Source organism: Pan paniscus, chromosome 15, assembly GCF_029289425.2.
Source record: "Pan paniscus chromosome 15, NHGRI_mPanPan1-v2.0_pri, whole genome shotgun sequence".
Taxonomy (NCBI): Eukaryota; Metazoa; Chordata; class Mammalia; order Primates; family Hominidae; genus Pan; species Pan paniscus.
The window spans coordinates 107,887,047-107,904,891 of NC_073264.2; the positions used below are offsets into that span (position 1 = coordinate 107,887,047).

Genomic DNA, 17,845 nt, shown 5'->3' on the forward strand with positions numbered 1-17,845 from the left:
TATTATTGAATTTATGTTTGATTTGACTGTTTCTTGTGTTTGTTTTTAAATGGATTTTTTCCCTTAAGAAAGAGACTTTAATGCTTATAATTAATTACAACCTGATTTGGTTTTTGGTCCTTAGAGGGGTGAAGACTGTGTAAGAGTTCCGTGGTTATGGAGAATCTTTGTATGATGGCTTTCCTATGTGTTGGTTGTGGTAGAAATCTGCTCAGTGTGTGAGCAAGTTCAGTTTCTTCTATGGGGTTAGAATGGTAGAGGTCTATTAAACCTTATCTCATTCCTCTGTGGCATGCATGTATTTATTTTATTTGTCCCCAGTGATTTATTTACTTGTTTGATGGCTCAAGCTTCAGATCAGTGGAGGACTTTTCCTTGGGTAGAAACTAGTTGTGGCTAAAGCAGGTGGGTGAATTAAGTCCCAGCCTTGACAGAGTTGGCTGAAAGAGTTTTTAGTGAGTCACACTGAGGTCTTATCGGTGGGAAGGGTTGGAACCACCTCAGCTCTCTTGTCAAGTCAGTAGGAAATTTATCCACCTCTCGGACATACTGCTGTCCCAGTATTCTGGCTATTCAGATAAGACAGGCATGTTTTTTCATCTGTACAAATGTTGATGTGCCAAATAGAGAGGAACTGTGACTCTCTGTTTCATGCAAGCCTGAATCCAGAAAGTGCTCTTTCTGGGGGATGCAGTCACAATGATGTGTTCCAGAAAGGCTGTCTATAGTTGCACCCATGCTGAGGTCTTGTGGGAGAGGCCCCAAGTGTGCCTGCAGTGGTGTACAAGGGGGAAAGGCTTCCTCTTCTTCAAGATTCTTCACAAGCAACAGGGCTGTCTGTTGAGAAAGAGCTGAAGACTTTCCCAGCTGAGCCCAGTGCTGCAACTGTACTTCTGCTAGAAGAAGTTTCCCACCAGTGGAGGGATCTGGTGTTCAAGGCCTGCCATCCAGATTCTCTTGTCCCATGGGGTGTTCCCTCAATGTGGTGCACTCCCTTCCCCTAAGAGGAGGAGAACCTGGGAGCCATGGTACTGTGAGTTATGTTTCTTCTCTAGGTCTAGCTGCCCAGTGACATTGACACACTTCAGGCTGGTGTGGGCAAATGTCTCTAAGTGATCCAGTGATGTGAACTGTCCTCATATTTTTCAACAGTGAGCAGCAGAACCCGGTCTGATGGGAGTGGCAGGCAGGAGAGTGATGGAGACGCTGTGAAATTCCATGGATATTGATAGCCTTTGTATACTGGCTTTCTTGAATGCTGGTTATAGTAGTAATGAACTGATCACATGGAGAGACTCAGGATCTCCTGGTCATCCAAAGTGGTGCAGGCCATGGTGATAGTTGAGATCGCACAGTCATTTTCTCCTTCCGGGATGCAGTGTTAGTCTACCAGGAGATACTGTAATGGACTGTTGGTTGGCCTCCAGCTAAGAGGTGGTGCTTGCAAAAGAGCACCAGCTGCATTATTAGCAGTGGGATTTTTGCAAGCCTTGTGTTGCCCAGGTATGGGGGCTACTGTGGATTCTCAGGCAGTGGGTGTGGCTATGTAACTCCTAAAAGATGCTGTCCTTTGTGTTAAGCTGCCAGGGCAGGTGGCTGCACAAAGCAAGGTGAGGGTTGGGCCAGGTGGGTTTCTGCTCTGAGTCTCTGTATGCAGGGCAAGCAGCAGGCCCTGTGGGTGTGGGGGACAGGGGTGGTTCTCAGGCCACTGGGATGATGTTCCAGATGGGACCATGGCTGCCTCTGCTGCACAGAAGTTTGGGCAGGGGGTGGGGAGTGGCAGGTGGTGGTAGGCCCCACACAGTTCCCACACACTAGGTGAGGCTGATCCACTCCCATGGTGTTCCATTGGCAGCAGTGAGATGAGTTCCAGTCAACCTGTGATCAATACCTGCAAATGCCTGGAGTCATAAGCTTTCCCGGTGGAGACTGCAGCTATGAGTTTCATGCTATGCCCCTTCCTGTCTCCTGCAAAGCCGGGCACCAGCTCCTACACCCATGGCTCCTAAACTTGCAGAGCCCACTTTTAACACTTCCCTACCCAGGCCCTGGTCAAGGGGATTCGTCCCAACCCTAGGTTATATTACACACCCCTGTTGAGAGCTACTTTCAACCTGGGACCACTGGCTGAAATTTTTGGCTGTTCTCCCTCAAACGCTGGGGACTCCCGGCCCTTCACCTGACTCACAGTGTAGGCTGCAGCTTCCTGCTTTTTCAGAAAGTCTGTAGATTATTTCAGTGTTTCTGTTCAGTTCCTGCATTGCTTCTTGAAAATAAGTCCGCAATGTTCATCTCTCCACATCAGTTTGTCCTTCCAAGTGGAAGGGGTATGCTAGCAATGCCTCTAACCTGCCATCTTGAAATGTAAGTTTGATTTTGGATTCTGCAACTTTATTGAATTTCTTCATTACTTCCAACCTTTTTTGGTGGACTCTTTAGGGCTTTGTATACAGAAGAGCATATAATATGTAAAACATATATTTTAAATTTATTCATTACTATATGGATGACTTCTATTTTTTCTTCTTGCCTATTTTGTCTAGACCGCCCAGTGCTGTGTTTAATAATATTGGTGATAGTGAGCATCTTGTCTAGTTTTTAGTCTTAGAGGAAAATAAAATTTTTGTCACTGTGTATAATGTTAGATGTGGGCTTGTGATATGTGGTCTTTATTATGTTGAGGTGTATATCTTTTATGCATAATATGTTCAGATTTTTAAAAATTAGAGTGTAGTGGATTTTGACAGAGGCTCTTTCTGCATCTATTGACATGGACATACGGTACATATGGTTTTAGTCCTTCAATATTTTCATTTGATATATCACATTTATTTCTGCAGGTTGAAACTTCATTGCATCCTAGAGATAAACCCCACCTGATCATGGTGAATTCTATTGTTAATGTGCTGTTGAATTTGGTTTGTCATCACCCTTGAGAGTTTTTGAAACTAGATAATCAGTGATATTAGCCTGTAATTTTATGTATTTGTAGTGTCTTTTCCTTGCTTTGGAAATAGGACCTTCCATAATAAGCTTGCATGTATTTTTTCCTCTTTATTTTGTTGGAAATTGGTATAGAGATTCTAGGTTTTTTAAAAAATTTTTGATAAAATCAGTAGTGAAGCCACGAAGTTCTTGACTTTTCTTTGATTTGAGATGTTTGAAAAATCACTGACTCAATCTCTTTACTCATGGGTCTGTTCAGATTTTTTTTTTGAGATGGAGTCTCACTCTGTTGCCCAGTCTGGAATGCAGTGGCTAGATTTCGGCTTACTGCAACCTCTGCCTCCCAGGTTCAATCTCTTCTCTGGCCTTAGGCTCCCAAGTATCCGGGACTACAGGCGAGCACCACCATGTCCAGCTAATTTTTGTATTTTTAGTGGAGACAGGGTTTCTCCATGTTTGCCAGACTGATATCGAACTCCTGACCTCAGGTGATCCACCGGCCACGGCCTGCCAAAGTGCTGGGATTACAGGAATGAGCAAACACACCCAACCCAGATTTTTTATTTCTTAATGGTTCAGTTTTGATAGATTGTATGTTTTTAAAAAGTTTTTAAATCTTTATTTTAATTTATCCAATTTTTATGAAAGAAGTCTTTATTACACCAGAATACTTACGAATTGGCACAAAGATGAATTATTCAGTACATATTATTGAAAGGAAAACAATCACCAAACAAAGACAACCTATTAATAGTTCAAAAAGGGATTAAGTGATTTTGTAAAATTAAGTAGAAAATAAAAGAAGGAGGGAGTGAGAGTGGATAGGAGGGAGGAAAGCAAGCAAGCAATGAACTTTGTAAAATTTTCACTAATTAAAATACTGTCATATTGGAGAGGTGCCTGTTAGGCAGCCTTTTGATGTTAACCATGTAATATACACCATGAACAACCTTGTAGATCACACAAGAGCCCCCTCAGAGAATCCACCTCCCATGGTCAGGTCCCCTATACAGTTGCCTTAGGGGCTGGGAACCCTCCCATGTTGTTCTCTGGTTCTTGCTCCTGAGGACACAAACAGCCAGTGTTTCCTCCCCGGATGAATAGAGAGGCCCCTGGGGAGTGAGTCTCTAGCAGCTCACTTTGCACCTGCGGTGTGGAGGGTTTTAGACGGGCTCGGGGCTGGTTTCTCTCACTGTGTGTCTCGCACAGTAATACATGGCGGTGTCCGAGGCCTTCAGGCTGCTCCACTGCAGGTAGGCGGTGCTGATGGACTTGTCGGCTGAGATGGTGACCTGGCCTTGGAAGGACGGGCTGTATCTGGTATCAGAGTCACCAGGATAGATGATCCCCATCCACTCCAGGCCTTTCCCGGGCATCTGGCGCACCCAGCCGATCCAGTAGCTGGTAAAGCTGTATCCAGAGCCCTTACAGGAGATCTTCAGAGACTCCCCGGGCTTTTTCACCTCTGCTCCAGACTGCACCAGCTGCACCTCTGCACAGACTCCTGTGGGGGAGACACAAAATTTGAATCAGGAGTTGCTTTCCGCCCATTCTCCTCTGTGACCTCAGGCCCTCAGCAGGGCTGACCTTGGAGAACAGCCAGGAGGAGGGCGAGGATGGCGGTTGACCCCATCATGGTGGAGGACAGAAAATGAAGCCCTGAGATCCCAGCTGGGCAGTGAGGGAGACTCACTGTGGAGGGGAGCCCTGGGTTTAAGTGTGGAGGCCCCCACTTGCATTTGCATAGTTGCCGCCCTGCCCTGAAGGGAGGAGTCTACAGCGTTTATAACCCAGAACCTCAAATGCAGAAAAAGGCTGGCCTGAGCCTCCTGGGAGGGGCAGAGTAAGGTCTCAATAATTCCTTACACCCTGCTATTGTCCCTCTCCACTCTTTTCCATGTTTCTTCGAGACCCATTCCAGGGCCTCCCTTCTTCCACCCTTCTCTGTGACCCTGTGAAGGTGATAAATCTAGTTGAAACTATGTGTGTTAAAAAAAATGAGAAATAGTGCCAGAAAAAGCCATGAAGAGAAAATTCAAATGCACTTATGCCTGATAACAAGAACTACCAAAAAGACTACTGTCTATTCCCTGGCAATTTCGTGTGAGTTGGACTACGGCCTGGGCATCAAGCAAGGGCAGGACCACCTCAGGACCTCAACAGTCCTCAAGATGATTAACTTGCCAGACCTTCACCCATGCAAAATCGCACATTTTTCCTGGCCATTTTGTCTTCTAGATTTTTACACTCTGCCAATTCAACATGAATAGGGAATATTTGTTAGGTCTCTGACTTGCTGATGGACCTGAAGGGATGCCCATTGCTGCACCCAACTCCTGGTAGTGCTGTTTTAAGTCCTTTGTGTCAACCCCAGCACCTTCTTGTTTAGTGCTTTCATTTTTTAACATTTATTTTATGATATCCACATTGCTTGGAGGAGGCCCTTAACTATCCCCTTTGTCTGCCCCATTTTTTTGTGAACCACTCTCATTTCATTAGCACCTAAAAGATCCAGAGAAAAAGCCAAGGCAACACAAACTACACAGGTTCTGAAACTATACAGGATCTGATATCCAGTGCACCAGGGAAGCTGTCTCATCAAGAACATCCTACTTGAGGTTGGGATCAGCTACATCTGTCATACGTCTGTTGTGAGTTGTGGGTCCAGCATCCTCCCAAACATTCTCCTCTCATCTGCAACACACGAAGCCAGAGAAGCTGCTACGTCAGTCACTCTCATAGTCCATTGGCTAACTTTGTTCACAATCTGATGATATCAATTGATGATATCAATCATATCACAGAATGATGCCACTTTCCACGCTGTCCTCCTTGTTATAGTTGTCTAGTGGATTCCCCTCCCCAGCCCAAACTCTGGGCTACCTTCTGTGTCACTCTTATGTGTTGTGTGTTGTTTCTGGACAACTGTACCCTTTGGTGGTGAATGGGAGTCTAGCAGCGTCGGCTCACAGGGCACAGTGCAAGGCTGGATGTGCATCTTTTTACTATTATTTTAGCTATCACAGATATGAATTGCATATTCGGGTTGTTCCTCATTATTTTTACTTTTCCTTTTTCAGGGAACAACTCCTAGGAAGCTGTGTCTGTTGTTTCTAAATTCCACGGATTACTTTCACTTCCTGCTCCTTATTGGAGTGCACATGCCATCTCATGCCATATGATTCTGTAGCCATCTGGGCATTGAATGTCTTTTATCCCACACTTTCTCATCCTTTGATGTTATAAAAAATCCTCTAGCCATGTGTCAGCAGTCAGGAGCTTTCTAGCATTCTCCAACTCTGATGTAATTGTGTTGAGTGTCCCAAGACCATCCTCAGGCCCCTTAATCAGTACAAATAAAGGACGCAAGAAAAGCTGTTATTCTCATGGGTGCAGCTTTATTATAGCGAATGAATATGAATTAAAATGAGCAAAGGCACCAGGGAGAAGGCCCTGAGAATCCAGGCATGAGCTCCCAGGTGTTCTTTCCCTGAGGAGTCTCTTGTCCCCAGTTCTCCCAGCAGTGATGCATGACAATACCTGTGAAGCATTGTCCACCAGGGAAGCTCACCTGAGTGCTTGTGCCCAGGGCTGTTTATTGGGCCCATCACAGATGTGTGTGACACCTGCACAATTGACCTCCAGTGCTCAGACGCCGGCCCCTTGAGCACTAATAGGCATTCACCATAAGTCATTATGAAAACAGCTAGTATAGTGTGCACCCAGGCTACACACACAGAGACACAGACAAACACAAACAAAAATACATTTTAACTAATAAAATAATCACAATATTAAGAGAGATAAGAGGAATGTTTTGGAAGTGATTGCTATGGTTATGACCTTGATGTTGGGGATAACTTTGCAGATGTATACTTACTCCAAACTCAATGAGTTAAGTATGTTAAATAATGTGTAGTTTTACAGATGTAAACCTTATCTTAATCAAGTGGTTTAATAATACTACCAGGAGGAGTATGCCAAAAAGGCAGATATCATCTCCCAGGAGCTGAATATGGGCCTATCTTGAGAAAGCACTTTTTCAGGAATGTTCAGGGTTTGCACAACACAAGCCTGCTCGGTAAATCCTTTCCTGTACACAAGTCCAGGTGAGATGGAAACAGGCTGTTGGAATAAAAGGCAAAGCTCAGAAGAAAAGAGAGAGGAAGTGGTGGACAAGGTGTGACCCCATGTAGGGTTAGTGTGGATGGGAGGTGCTGCTGAGAGCCTGTGGATGGAGAAGAATGTGGACCAGGGGCAGGAGGAAAAAAGGCAGAGGAGGGGTTCTTCCTGAGCCAAAGCAGATGTTTCACAGAGAGTGTGGGCAGGGGCATGCACAGGCACAGGCAGGTGCCATGGAGTAGGGGAACCATTGGGGTATAGACCCAGGACAGAGCATAAAAAATACAGACATTCCCAAGGGAGAAGGCACAGAAACAATGACTGACAAGCCTCTATCTTGGGCTTCCATCCATATATCAAAGACAAAGTTAACTGGTTTTCCCACTCGATAGAAATGACTGAATCTCACAGTCATTTCTGAAACACACAGTTATTGGTACTCACATGTTCTGGACAAAATGTTGACATCCCAAAATACACTAGTATAGAAAAAAATAAGAATCTGCTTCTAACCAGTTTGTAAGTGTTCAAGAGCAATTCAAGAGATTCTGACATTAGATTTATGCAAATATATGGTAACAATTTGTCTCTTCAAACTTATACTCCAATAATAATAAGAAACAAGTGACAACAATTGGCATTGTACTATTATTTCTATCTACAATGATGGTAATTTTTGAGGCGTGATAACCTAAGTGTCCTAATTCTGAACCCACATTTAGAACTGAGCAGCAATCACTGGCAGCAGAAGTCCCCCATATGGAGACACACCTGACTCAATGAAGCTGCACTTAGGGGTCTCTGCAAGCTCCAAGGTGTGGAGAAGCAGCTCCCACCTCAGACAAAGTTGGATCAATCTCAGCTCTTTCTCTGAGGATGGTGAGGCTTACTGTGTGGGAAGGACCAAATTTGCTCTACTGAAGACCTCTGCACCTGAACCAAACCAAAGAATGTGATCCCCATGTGGTTTCAGCCTGGATTGAACAATTGCTTAGGAGAAGGGCGTGGTCTGCCAAATCCCCACTCAGAATTAAGAAATAATGCATTTATTCAGAAGAAATGGGGACATTACAATTGTTTACAGACTGTTTTCTTGATCCTCTATGTCATCTGAGAGAAGCAAGAAAAATCATGGTTTCTGTATAAAAATGCATAAACAGTGTATTGGCCCTGAGACTGCACCTCCCATTTCTTCAACATCAGGGAACCCATAGACCAGGCATCCAGCTGCTGTTCTCTGACACCCATCACCTGGTTAATGCAAAGACACATGCCCTGGGAGCTCCTCCCAGACAGTGATTACACAGTGGAGATTCTAAGGCGTGTCTGCTGCTGGGACACAGGAGTGATCCCTGATGGGTGGGTTTGGCCCAGGAAGGCATCAATGGCTTTATTAGGCTTAGAGAGGACCATGGCATAATTAGGAGGTTTTATCAGTGTTCCCTGATTTTTCATGTCTTTGTCATCAGATGTGCATCCACGTCCCACAGTTTCCACAGCCTCCCTGGCCTCCTGTGACATCTTCTGCCTCAATTAATGATGTATTCCTTAGGGGTATATGAGAATTTTTTTTCTAGTAGTAATCTTTTCCAATCCAGAGGCCTCAGTGGTAGGCAGAGAACCATAAATATAGAGAGGCTCCCAGGAGAACGCATTTGATGCAGAAGAAGCCACAGAGCCTGACAGGAAAGCAGCCCTTGAACTCCACCTGCCCCTGCCCTGGGCTGCTCCTGTCTTCTGTGGGTGCTGAGTGCCCCCTTCAGCCAAGCCACCGCCTGTGTCCTGCACGGCGGTCTGTCTCTGAGCCCACGTGGACTTCCCATCATGATGTTTCCTGCACAGTTAAATGCTGCCGTGTTCTGGGTTCTCAGGCTGTTCATTTGCATGTACAGCATGTACTTGGTGTTGTCTCTGGAAGTGGCGAGTCTGCCCCTAACATAGTCTGCATTCTATTGATGACTTTCACCACGCCATGTAACTGCAACCCATTCCAGCCCCTTTCCTGAGGCCTGGCAAACTCAGTGAATCTCATAGATACTGAAGGTGAACCAAGATGCTGCACAGGGGAGCCTCAGGGGCCCCTCTAAGTGTACCAAGTCTCCCCCAGACTCTGTAAGCTGGGCCTCACCCTGGACACCTGAAAACACAGAGATATTCTGGTTAGAAACTGTCACATAGCCACTATTTCTTTCACAAACATCCGCTTGGCCTCCCAAGATGTGCTGGAACTCAAGGTCACCTTTGAGGGCCTCGGTCTACTGTTAGGTCATTACCTTCAGGAATCTGCAGCTGTAGGGAAGGATCAGGAGAGTGACTTCTAACTTTTTGCTCACCAGTCCTGAGTCACAGAAATTCAAGTGGAGAGTTTCACATGTTTAATTCTATGAAGGCACCAGATAATCTGAAAGAATACAAAAGCACACATACAAGCATTGATGAAAACAAAAATTAACAATTTAAATTTTAAAAGTCACATAAAAAATCACTGGCATTTGGATTTAATTTTCTTTGAAAAATTATAGGCAAATATTTGTAAAACTTATTTTTAAATCATATGGGAATATATTGTTAATTAGCCTATATACTGTCAACGATTGCATGTGTGTGTATTTGTGTGTGAGAGAGAGACAGAGAGAGAGATAGAGAGAGAGAGAGAGAAAGAGGGAGGAAGAGAGAGACAGAGAGAATATAGACAGAAGGAGAAACACAAAAAAGGAGATAAATCTTATGTAAAAGTGTTATACTTTATAAGGTCCTTGAATAAGGTGAGAGATGTTGTCTTTAACGGTCACATAAGGTGGAAACTACAAATTCTTACACTAGATATGATTATACACGTATATAAATACCATTTTCTAATTATACTATACACACACCTCAGCACAGGCATAGTGTAGAGTATCTAATGGTGAAACGTGAGGGTGACAGGAAACCCGTTCTCCAGCTTGGGCCCTGTTTTCATGGAGCCTGAGTGCCCTTTGGTGGTCCTGGGCCCCTCTCCAGGGAAGTTTGTGTCTGCGATCACACTGACGTCTTCTCTGTTCCTCTCACAGTAATACAAGGTTGTGGCATTGTTGGTCACAGAACTCAGCTAAAAGAAAATTTGGTTCTTGGACGTGGATCTGGAGATGGTGACTGAGTTCATGAGGAGTGGGTTAGAATTTGTGCTCCCTCGTGACCTATGCCCTGATCCACTTCCTTGACTGAGGACTGGCGGATCCAGCTCCAGCAGGAAGTGCTGGTTGTGATGGAGAATCCAGAGACAGCACAGGTGAGGGAGGGGGTCTGGGAGGGCCTCACCAGGCCAATAAATCACCATGAAACACAGTGGTTGGTGTGCACGGCTTCTGGAAAACACACTGAAATTCCTACATACACACATTTTAGTAAGAATGAAGAATTCATTTTTGTTCAATTTGTGAGATTATAAACAATTCAGTAGATTCTGAGAATAAATTCAGGCACATATATGGTAAACTTGCAAGCAAATTAAAAAGAAACGACTTTCAGGGGCATGGACATTGAATTGTTTTCTTTTACTATAAAGAGGGTGATTTTCAGAATAGAAGTGAGGCATGATAGCCTAATGGTGTCCTAATTCTGCAATCACAGTTATATCTTAGCAGAAATCGGAGGCTGTGGAGGTCATCCCTCCTGAATGAGGAAACACCTAATCTATAACACTGCATGTGGCAGTCTCTGCAGGCTGTGAGGTGTGCAGGGCCAGCCCCTACCCCACACTCAGGAATAGTCAGTCTCTGCTCTTTCTGTGAGGGAGGTGAGGCTTAGTGTGTGTGGAAAGGTCCAAACTTACTCTACTATAAATCTCTGAACATGGACAGAAGCCAAAAATATGAAAATCATGTGGACTCATTCTAGATTCAACCATTCCTCATGAGAAAGGTGACTCTATGGCAGGACCCTACACAGAATTAAGGATTAACCATTTGGGGTAATTGTGGAAATTATAATTATTTGCTGACTGCATGCTTGCTTCTTCTATGTCCCCTGACAGAAGCAAGTAAAATTGTGGTTTCTATATAAAAATCCATCAACAGTGTCTTGTCCCTGAGAATGCACCTCCCATTCCTCCAGCATTGGGGAGCCCATGATCCGGGCACCAGCTGCTGCTCTCTGACGTCCATCACCTGGTTTGTGCCAGACACGCACATCCTGGAAGCTCATCACAGACAGTGATTGGGCACAGAGGAGACGAAAAGGCACGCGGCTGCCGGGCACATGGCGGATCCCTGATGGGCACCTAGAGCTCAGGAACTTAGTTGGACTTAGTTTAGACCACATGGTAGTTAGGGGGCTCCATCAAACACCCCATTTCTCCCTCACTGCTTGTGAAACTTGAATCATAGGCAGACAGTGTCCACAGCCTCACCCGGCCTCCTGTGCCCTTTTCTTTCTCCATCAGTGACACCTGCCTTAAGGGCGTTTGATAGTGGTTCGCCCTGTAGTAACAAACTTCACAAACTTAGAAACCTCAGTAGCACATCACTGTAAACTCATGAGGCTCCCTGGGGAACTGCTAGATGAGAGGAAGCCACAGACCCTGGAGGAGAGCAGCCCTTGACCTCCACCTGCACCTGCCCTGGGGCTGCCCCTGTCCTCTGTGTATCCTAAGAACCCCCTTGTGGTTCCAGATGCCCCTGCAGGGAGGTTTGTGTCTGGGCTCACACTGACCTCCCCTCACTGTGCCTCTCACACAGTAATACACAGCTGTGTCCTCAGCTCTCAGGCTGTTCATTTGTAGATACAAGGAGTTCTTGGCGTTGTCTCTGGAGATGGTCAATCAGCCCTTCACAGAGTCTGCATAGTATTTCTCACTTCCAACACACTTTATGTCGGCCACCCACTCCAGCCCCTTCTCTGGAGCCTGGCAGACCCAGTGCATCCAGGAGCTACTGAAGGTGAATCCAGAGGCTGCAAAGGAGAGTCTCAGGGACCCTCCAGGCTGTACCAAGCCTCCCCCAGTCTCCACCAGCTGCACCTCACACTGGACACCTGCAAACACAGAGACATCCTGGTCAGAAACTGCCACACATATTCCCAGTTTCTCTCACTCATATTCACTTACATTCAACTCATTCCCCATGAATCACCTTTCAAAATAGCAGCAAGGAAAACCCAGCTCAGCCCAGACTCCATGGTGAGTCCTCTGTGCTCAGCCCTGAAGACTAAATGGAAAGACCTGGGAATCCCGGAGCTGGGGCTCCTCTCCCAGAGCTGCAGGGTCAGGGCTGCGCTGCTTTTCATCAGCAGAGGTTTGGCTCTGTTTGCATGTCTCCTACTATATAGCAAGCTCTGGGGTGGGAATCCTGAGGAGAGTGGAGGGCCCAGAGCAGGTGAGTGTGTCCTGGGGGAGTTTAGAGATATTGATACGATTTTCAAAAATATAGTTTCTTATTATAAATTTGTTCTGTGATAAACTCTTTAAACCTACAACTGTATTTGTAATTTTTATTTTAAAGTAATTTTATTGAGGTACGATGGACCTATGAAAACTGCGTTTATTTAAACTTAGCAGCATTCATCTTATTTTATTTTTACATATGTGGAGAAATCACGGTATGTAGTATCAATGTTATTTCCATGTTACAGATGGAAAATTACCAGCAGAAGCACAGATGGGTGGTACAGTGTCCCCAGAGCTCACATTTGCAGAGTGAGCCTGGGTATCTGGGCCTGTGCTTCTCACCACCGGGCCTGACTGCCCCCTGAACCAAGCCCAGCACAGCGTGGGTCACCCCCAGTGATATTTTCAGAACTTCCTTCCTGTAATGAAAGCATGGTTTGATGTGTATGCACTATTGTGTTTACCTAATGAATGTAAGAGAACACATTTTATGCAGTTGTATTTTCATAAATGTCAGACATTCCTCATGTTAGTGTCTATTTTCCATCAATCTGTACTGAACAAATTATCCATTCATTTATTTGTAATACTCTCAATGACATTATTGCCATACATTAAATATTGCATAAAGTGTTTGATTTAATAAGTACTCAAGCCAAGCCTGGTGGCACACAACTGTAGTTTCAGCTACTTAGATGGCAGATGCAGGAGGATTGTTGGAGACCAGAAGTTGGAGGCTACATTGAACTATGATCCCACCACTGCAGTCCTGCCTGGGTCACAGAGTAGGACCACATCTCTTCAGAAAAAAACAAACAAAACAAAATGTAAGTCCACTCGTGCTCACCTGTGCATCCCCAAAAACCATCCAGATAATGAACAAATAAATTACACTTAAAAGTTTCCTCGTGTTCCTCTGCAATTCCACCTTCCCAATTATTTTCTTCCCTTGCCATATTCTGAGTCAATCCTTCATACTGAATACTTTGGTTTTGAGCTTCAAGAATTTATGATACAGGAATTATATAGTATGTGTTTTATGTGTGTGGCTTCTCACTCATTATAACTTCTTGTAATTCAACCACATTGAGCATCAACAATGTATTGATTGTAATGATGGCTATGATTACAGTAATTAGCATGCCATTACTCTTTATCTATATATCTTCTTGATATTTGCATTGTTTCTAGTTTCTGAGTATTAGAAATAAAGGTGCTACTCAGCTTGGAGATGTAGGCATCCCATAAAAATTTGTTATTATTCTTACAACAACTACTAACCTTAGTGATCTGCAAATTAGCACATTTTCTTAAATTCATCAAATTTTTGCTGTTATAAGACAAACAAGATATCTCAACTCTGAAGAGAGATAAGGACTTGCAGGGAAATAAACAGGAGCAGACGATAATGTTTTCTGGGACAGAGGCTGCCAAATGCCATTTAAGTTAGCACACGACTAAAGTAGACATATTCATTGGATGGTTTCAATTTGAGTGTGATAGAGAAGTTATTGTTTAAATTCTCAGAGTGTATACAGTTGAGGAATTCCTCCTGCTATTGAAGCCTTTTTCTTCAGTACTGGGGATACATCACAACATGCTCCAGCCTCTACCCCTTGGGACAGTTCTGTCAGGGAAAGCAAAACAGCAACTACAGCTGAAATGCAACCAGATGGACCTCCCCATCACCACTATATTGCAAGAGAAATTATCTGCAGAGGTAAAGCCATCAAAACTGCTGTTCTACAGACTCTGGAGAAAACAATAAGAACTGGGAGGGGAGAGAGGAATGCACCAAATCCCTGTCCAGGCCCACCTCCCATCTTTCCTTAGGAGTAACAGCTTTACTAAAAAGAAAAAGATAGTAAAGAGGAAACCAAAGAAATCAATGGGAAGACATAGTGGCTGCTGAACGAACATATGAATAAAAAAAAAATGAAGAGGCTGGGTGCAGTGGCTCATGCCTGTAATCCCAGCACTTTGGGATGCTGAGGCGGGAGGATCACCTGAGGTCTGGAGTTCGCGACCAGCCTGACCAACATGGAGAAACCCCATCTCTACCGAAAATACAAAATTAGCCGGGCGTGGTGGTGCACGCCTGTAATCCCAGCTACTCGGGAGGCCGAGGCAGGAGAATCGCTTGAACCCGGGAGGCAGAGGTTGCGGTGAGCTGAGATCACACCACTGCACTCCAGCCTACATAACAAGAGTGAAACTCTGAATCAAAAAAAAAAAGTGACAGCTATTATACTCACTAGTAGAAGGTTAGAATATTTTGGTCTAATATCTGTAACAAGGCAAGAATAAAACTTGAGGCATTTCACTTCCAGTCCTCAACATTTGTTACAAACACAGAGTAATAAATCCGAATGGTATCAGCATAAATGCATATAGAGAGCTTAGATATAAACCCACATACTGATGGCGAACTGATTTTCAGCATGAGAACCATCAACATACAATGGCTAAATTATGGTGTCTTCCAAAGGGCATGTTATGAAAACTGGATTTTCACATGTGAAGAATTAAGAATTTTAGGTTAGAATAAACACAAAAATTAGCTTTAAATGCATTAAATATTTCAATGAAATTCCTGCAACTGTAAAACTCCCAACCCTCAGAAATTAGCAATCTTTTTCTGGATTTTACATTCAAAGCACATTTTTAAAAAAGCAGAATTGAACAAGTTGGACTAGATTAAAAAAATATTCTGCAAAGCAATGAAATAATTCCAGCTCACAGCCTTGGATAATATATCATGTACCTGAAAAAAGCGTTAATATCCAAAACATAAATGAGACTTCTACAACTCAATAGCAAAAATAAAAAGCATAATTTAAAAATAATCAGTTTTACACCTTTAACAATGTAAGAACCTAGAACTCATGTTAAATGTTTTTCTCCATGGGTAATGGTCTGTTTTATGGTATACTTGGCTGGAAAACACTTTGTAGTTATTTGATCAGACACTAATCCAAGTGGTGGTGTGAATTTTTAATAGAGGTTATTAAAACTGTGATCAGTTGACTCAATGTTAGGTAGATTATCATTGATAACCAGTTTGGCCCTGATTCCATCAAAGCCGATCTGGAGAAGTTAAAATTCCGTGGTTAAGCAGCTTCAACTCATTCTGAGACTTCCAGCCTGTGCTTACTGATGGCCGACCCTGAGGATATTGGATGTTTCCAGCCATCCCCCCAAATTGTCATCCCCTACATCTCACAGGAAAGTGGCATGACCCTCTGCAGCTTGTCACACCTGAATATCAGAGAGAAAGAGATTCTCCAAAATCAAATAATATTTATTTGAAAATAAGCATTCCAACGGGATTATCCGTGGGCATATTTAGGTAGGTAAAGGAAGACAGGTTGGTAAAGATTAGTAAAGGTTGTTTTAAAGGATAAATGAGAGGACTTACATGAGCTGTTCTGAGGCAATTATCCTGGGGGTAGAAGAATTAATAACAAGGGTGGAATCAGTTTAAGATTGGACAGGGAGTTGCAGGGCAGATATCCTCACAATATTAATTCTCTTATTGTTGTGGTAGCCTTTGTTCAAGGTTGTGGTTGTGCAGAGTATTTTTAGGGTAGTTCTTGTTATCAGGGATGTGTGCATGAGAACCCTCTATTCATGACCTTCTCCAGCTTCACCTGTAAAGATTATAACACAAGTTGTTCTATTTTTATTCTGACAACGTTCACACCCTCTTCCTCACACCACTAGTGAAGAACATTACTCTGTGAAAGTTTATCAGAACAGAATTAGAAACACATTCACATCCCACGTTAACCAAATACGGTTGTCCCCTTCAGTTCTTAGTTGCAACTTGCATTTCCAGATAAGTCTCCATGCAACACACTGGAGGGCCCTGAGTGACGAGGAGTGAAGAAAGTCCCACCAGCCTCTCCCGTGTGATGGCAGCCGGCACAGCCTGAGACCCACCTGAGCGCTAGGAAAGGGCTTGAGGTCCGGAATTTTGACCACAGGGAAAAATCTTCCTTTTCCAGAAAGCAGGAAAAGCAAATGGAAAAATGAGAACAACGACTGAAAAAGGAAGTAAATGGATTAGGAACAAAAGAATCATCAGATCAGTGCTGATGCTGATTTGCATATTTAGTGTCAGGAAAAGGGTCAGAGGTGGAACCTGTGAGGTTCTACATGACACTGACCCTGGCCTACCCTCTATTGTCTGTGATCAGTGTAGGGACCAGCCGCACAAGGTCGGTGGGTTTCTCCCCGTGTGCGGAGATGAGAGAGCATAGAAATAAAGATACAAGACAAAGAGATAAAAGAAAAGACAACTGGGGCCGGGGGACCACTACCACCAAGATGCGGAGACTGGTAGTTGCCCCGAATGCCAGGCTGTGCTGATATTTATTGGATATAAGACAAAGGGACAGGGTAAGGAGTGTGAGCCATCTCCAATGATAGGTAAGGTCACGTGGGTCACGTGTCCACTGGACGGGGGGCCCTTTCCTGCCTGGCAGCTGAGGCAGAGAGAGAGGGAGGAGGAGAGAAACAGCTTACAATATTATTTCTGCTTATCTGAGACTTTTAGTACTTTCACTAATTTTGCTACTGTCATCTAAAAGGCAGAGCCAGGTGTACAGGATGGAACATGAAGGCAGACTAGGAGTGTGACCACTGAAGCACAGCATCACAGGGAGACGGTTAGGCCTCCGGATAACTGCGGGCGGGTCTGACTGATGTCAGGCCCTCCACAGGAGGTGGAGGAGCAGAGTGTTCTCTAAACTGCCCGGAGAAAGGGAGACTCCCTTTCCTGGTCTGCTAAGTATGGGGTGTTTGTCCTTGACACTGAGGCTACCACTAGACCACGGTCCGCTTGGCAACGGGCGTCTTCCCAGAAGCTGGCGTCACCACTAGACCAAGGAGCCCTCTGGTGGCCCTGTCTGGGCATAACAGAAAGTTCGCACTCTTGTCTTCTGGTCACACCTCACTATGTCCCCTCAGCTCCTATCTCTGTATGGCCTGGCTTTTCCTAGGTTATGATTGTAGAGCGAGGATTATTATAACATTGGAATAAAGAGTAATTGCTACCAACTAATGATTAATGATATTCATAGATAATCATATCTAAGATCTATATCTGGTATAACTATTCTTGTTTTATATTTTATTATACTGGAACAGCTCGTGTCCTGGGTCTCTTGCGTCGGCACCTGGGTGGCTTGCCGCCCACAATCAGTATCCATAAAGACTGTTCTAGTCGGGGAACCTCACTGAGGTCCCTGTCCTTGGTCTGATAGGAGAAGACTCACCAGGAAGCCCTGAGCTTACTCAGACTCTGATCGTGGTGACCATGTTTGAGGACTTTTCATCCCAGTAAGCATCAATCCACATTTTGTGCCAGTGAGAATAGCTCTTCATATTAAAATAATCTCTTTCAAATAC

General features: G+C 44.2%; 1 gene segment (V, D, J or C); it reads right to left on the minus strand.

Moving 5' to 3' along the window:
- Nucleotides 1-4,109: 4,109 nt before the first annotated feature.
- Nucleotides 4,110-4,631, minus strand: LOC100972925 (immunoglobulin heavy variable 5-51-like). The segment is given in 2 exon segments: nt 4,110-4,450; nt 4,534-4,631. Coding segments are annotated over 2 exon segments (390 nt in total).
- Nucleotides 4,632-17,845: the final 13,214 nt, after the last annotated feature.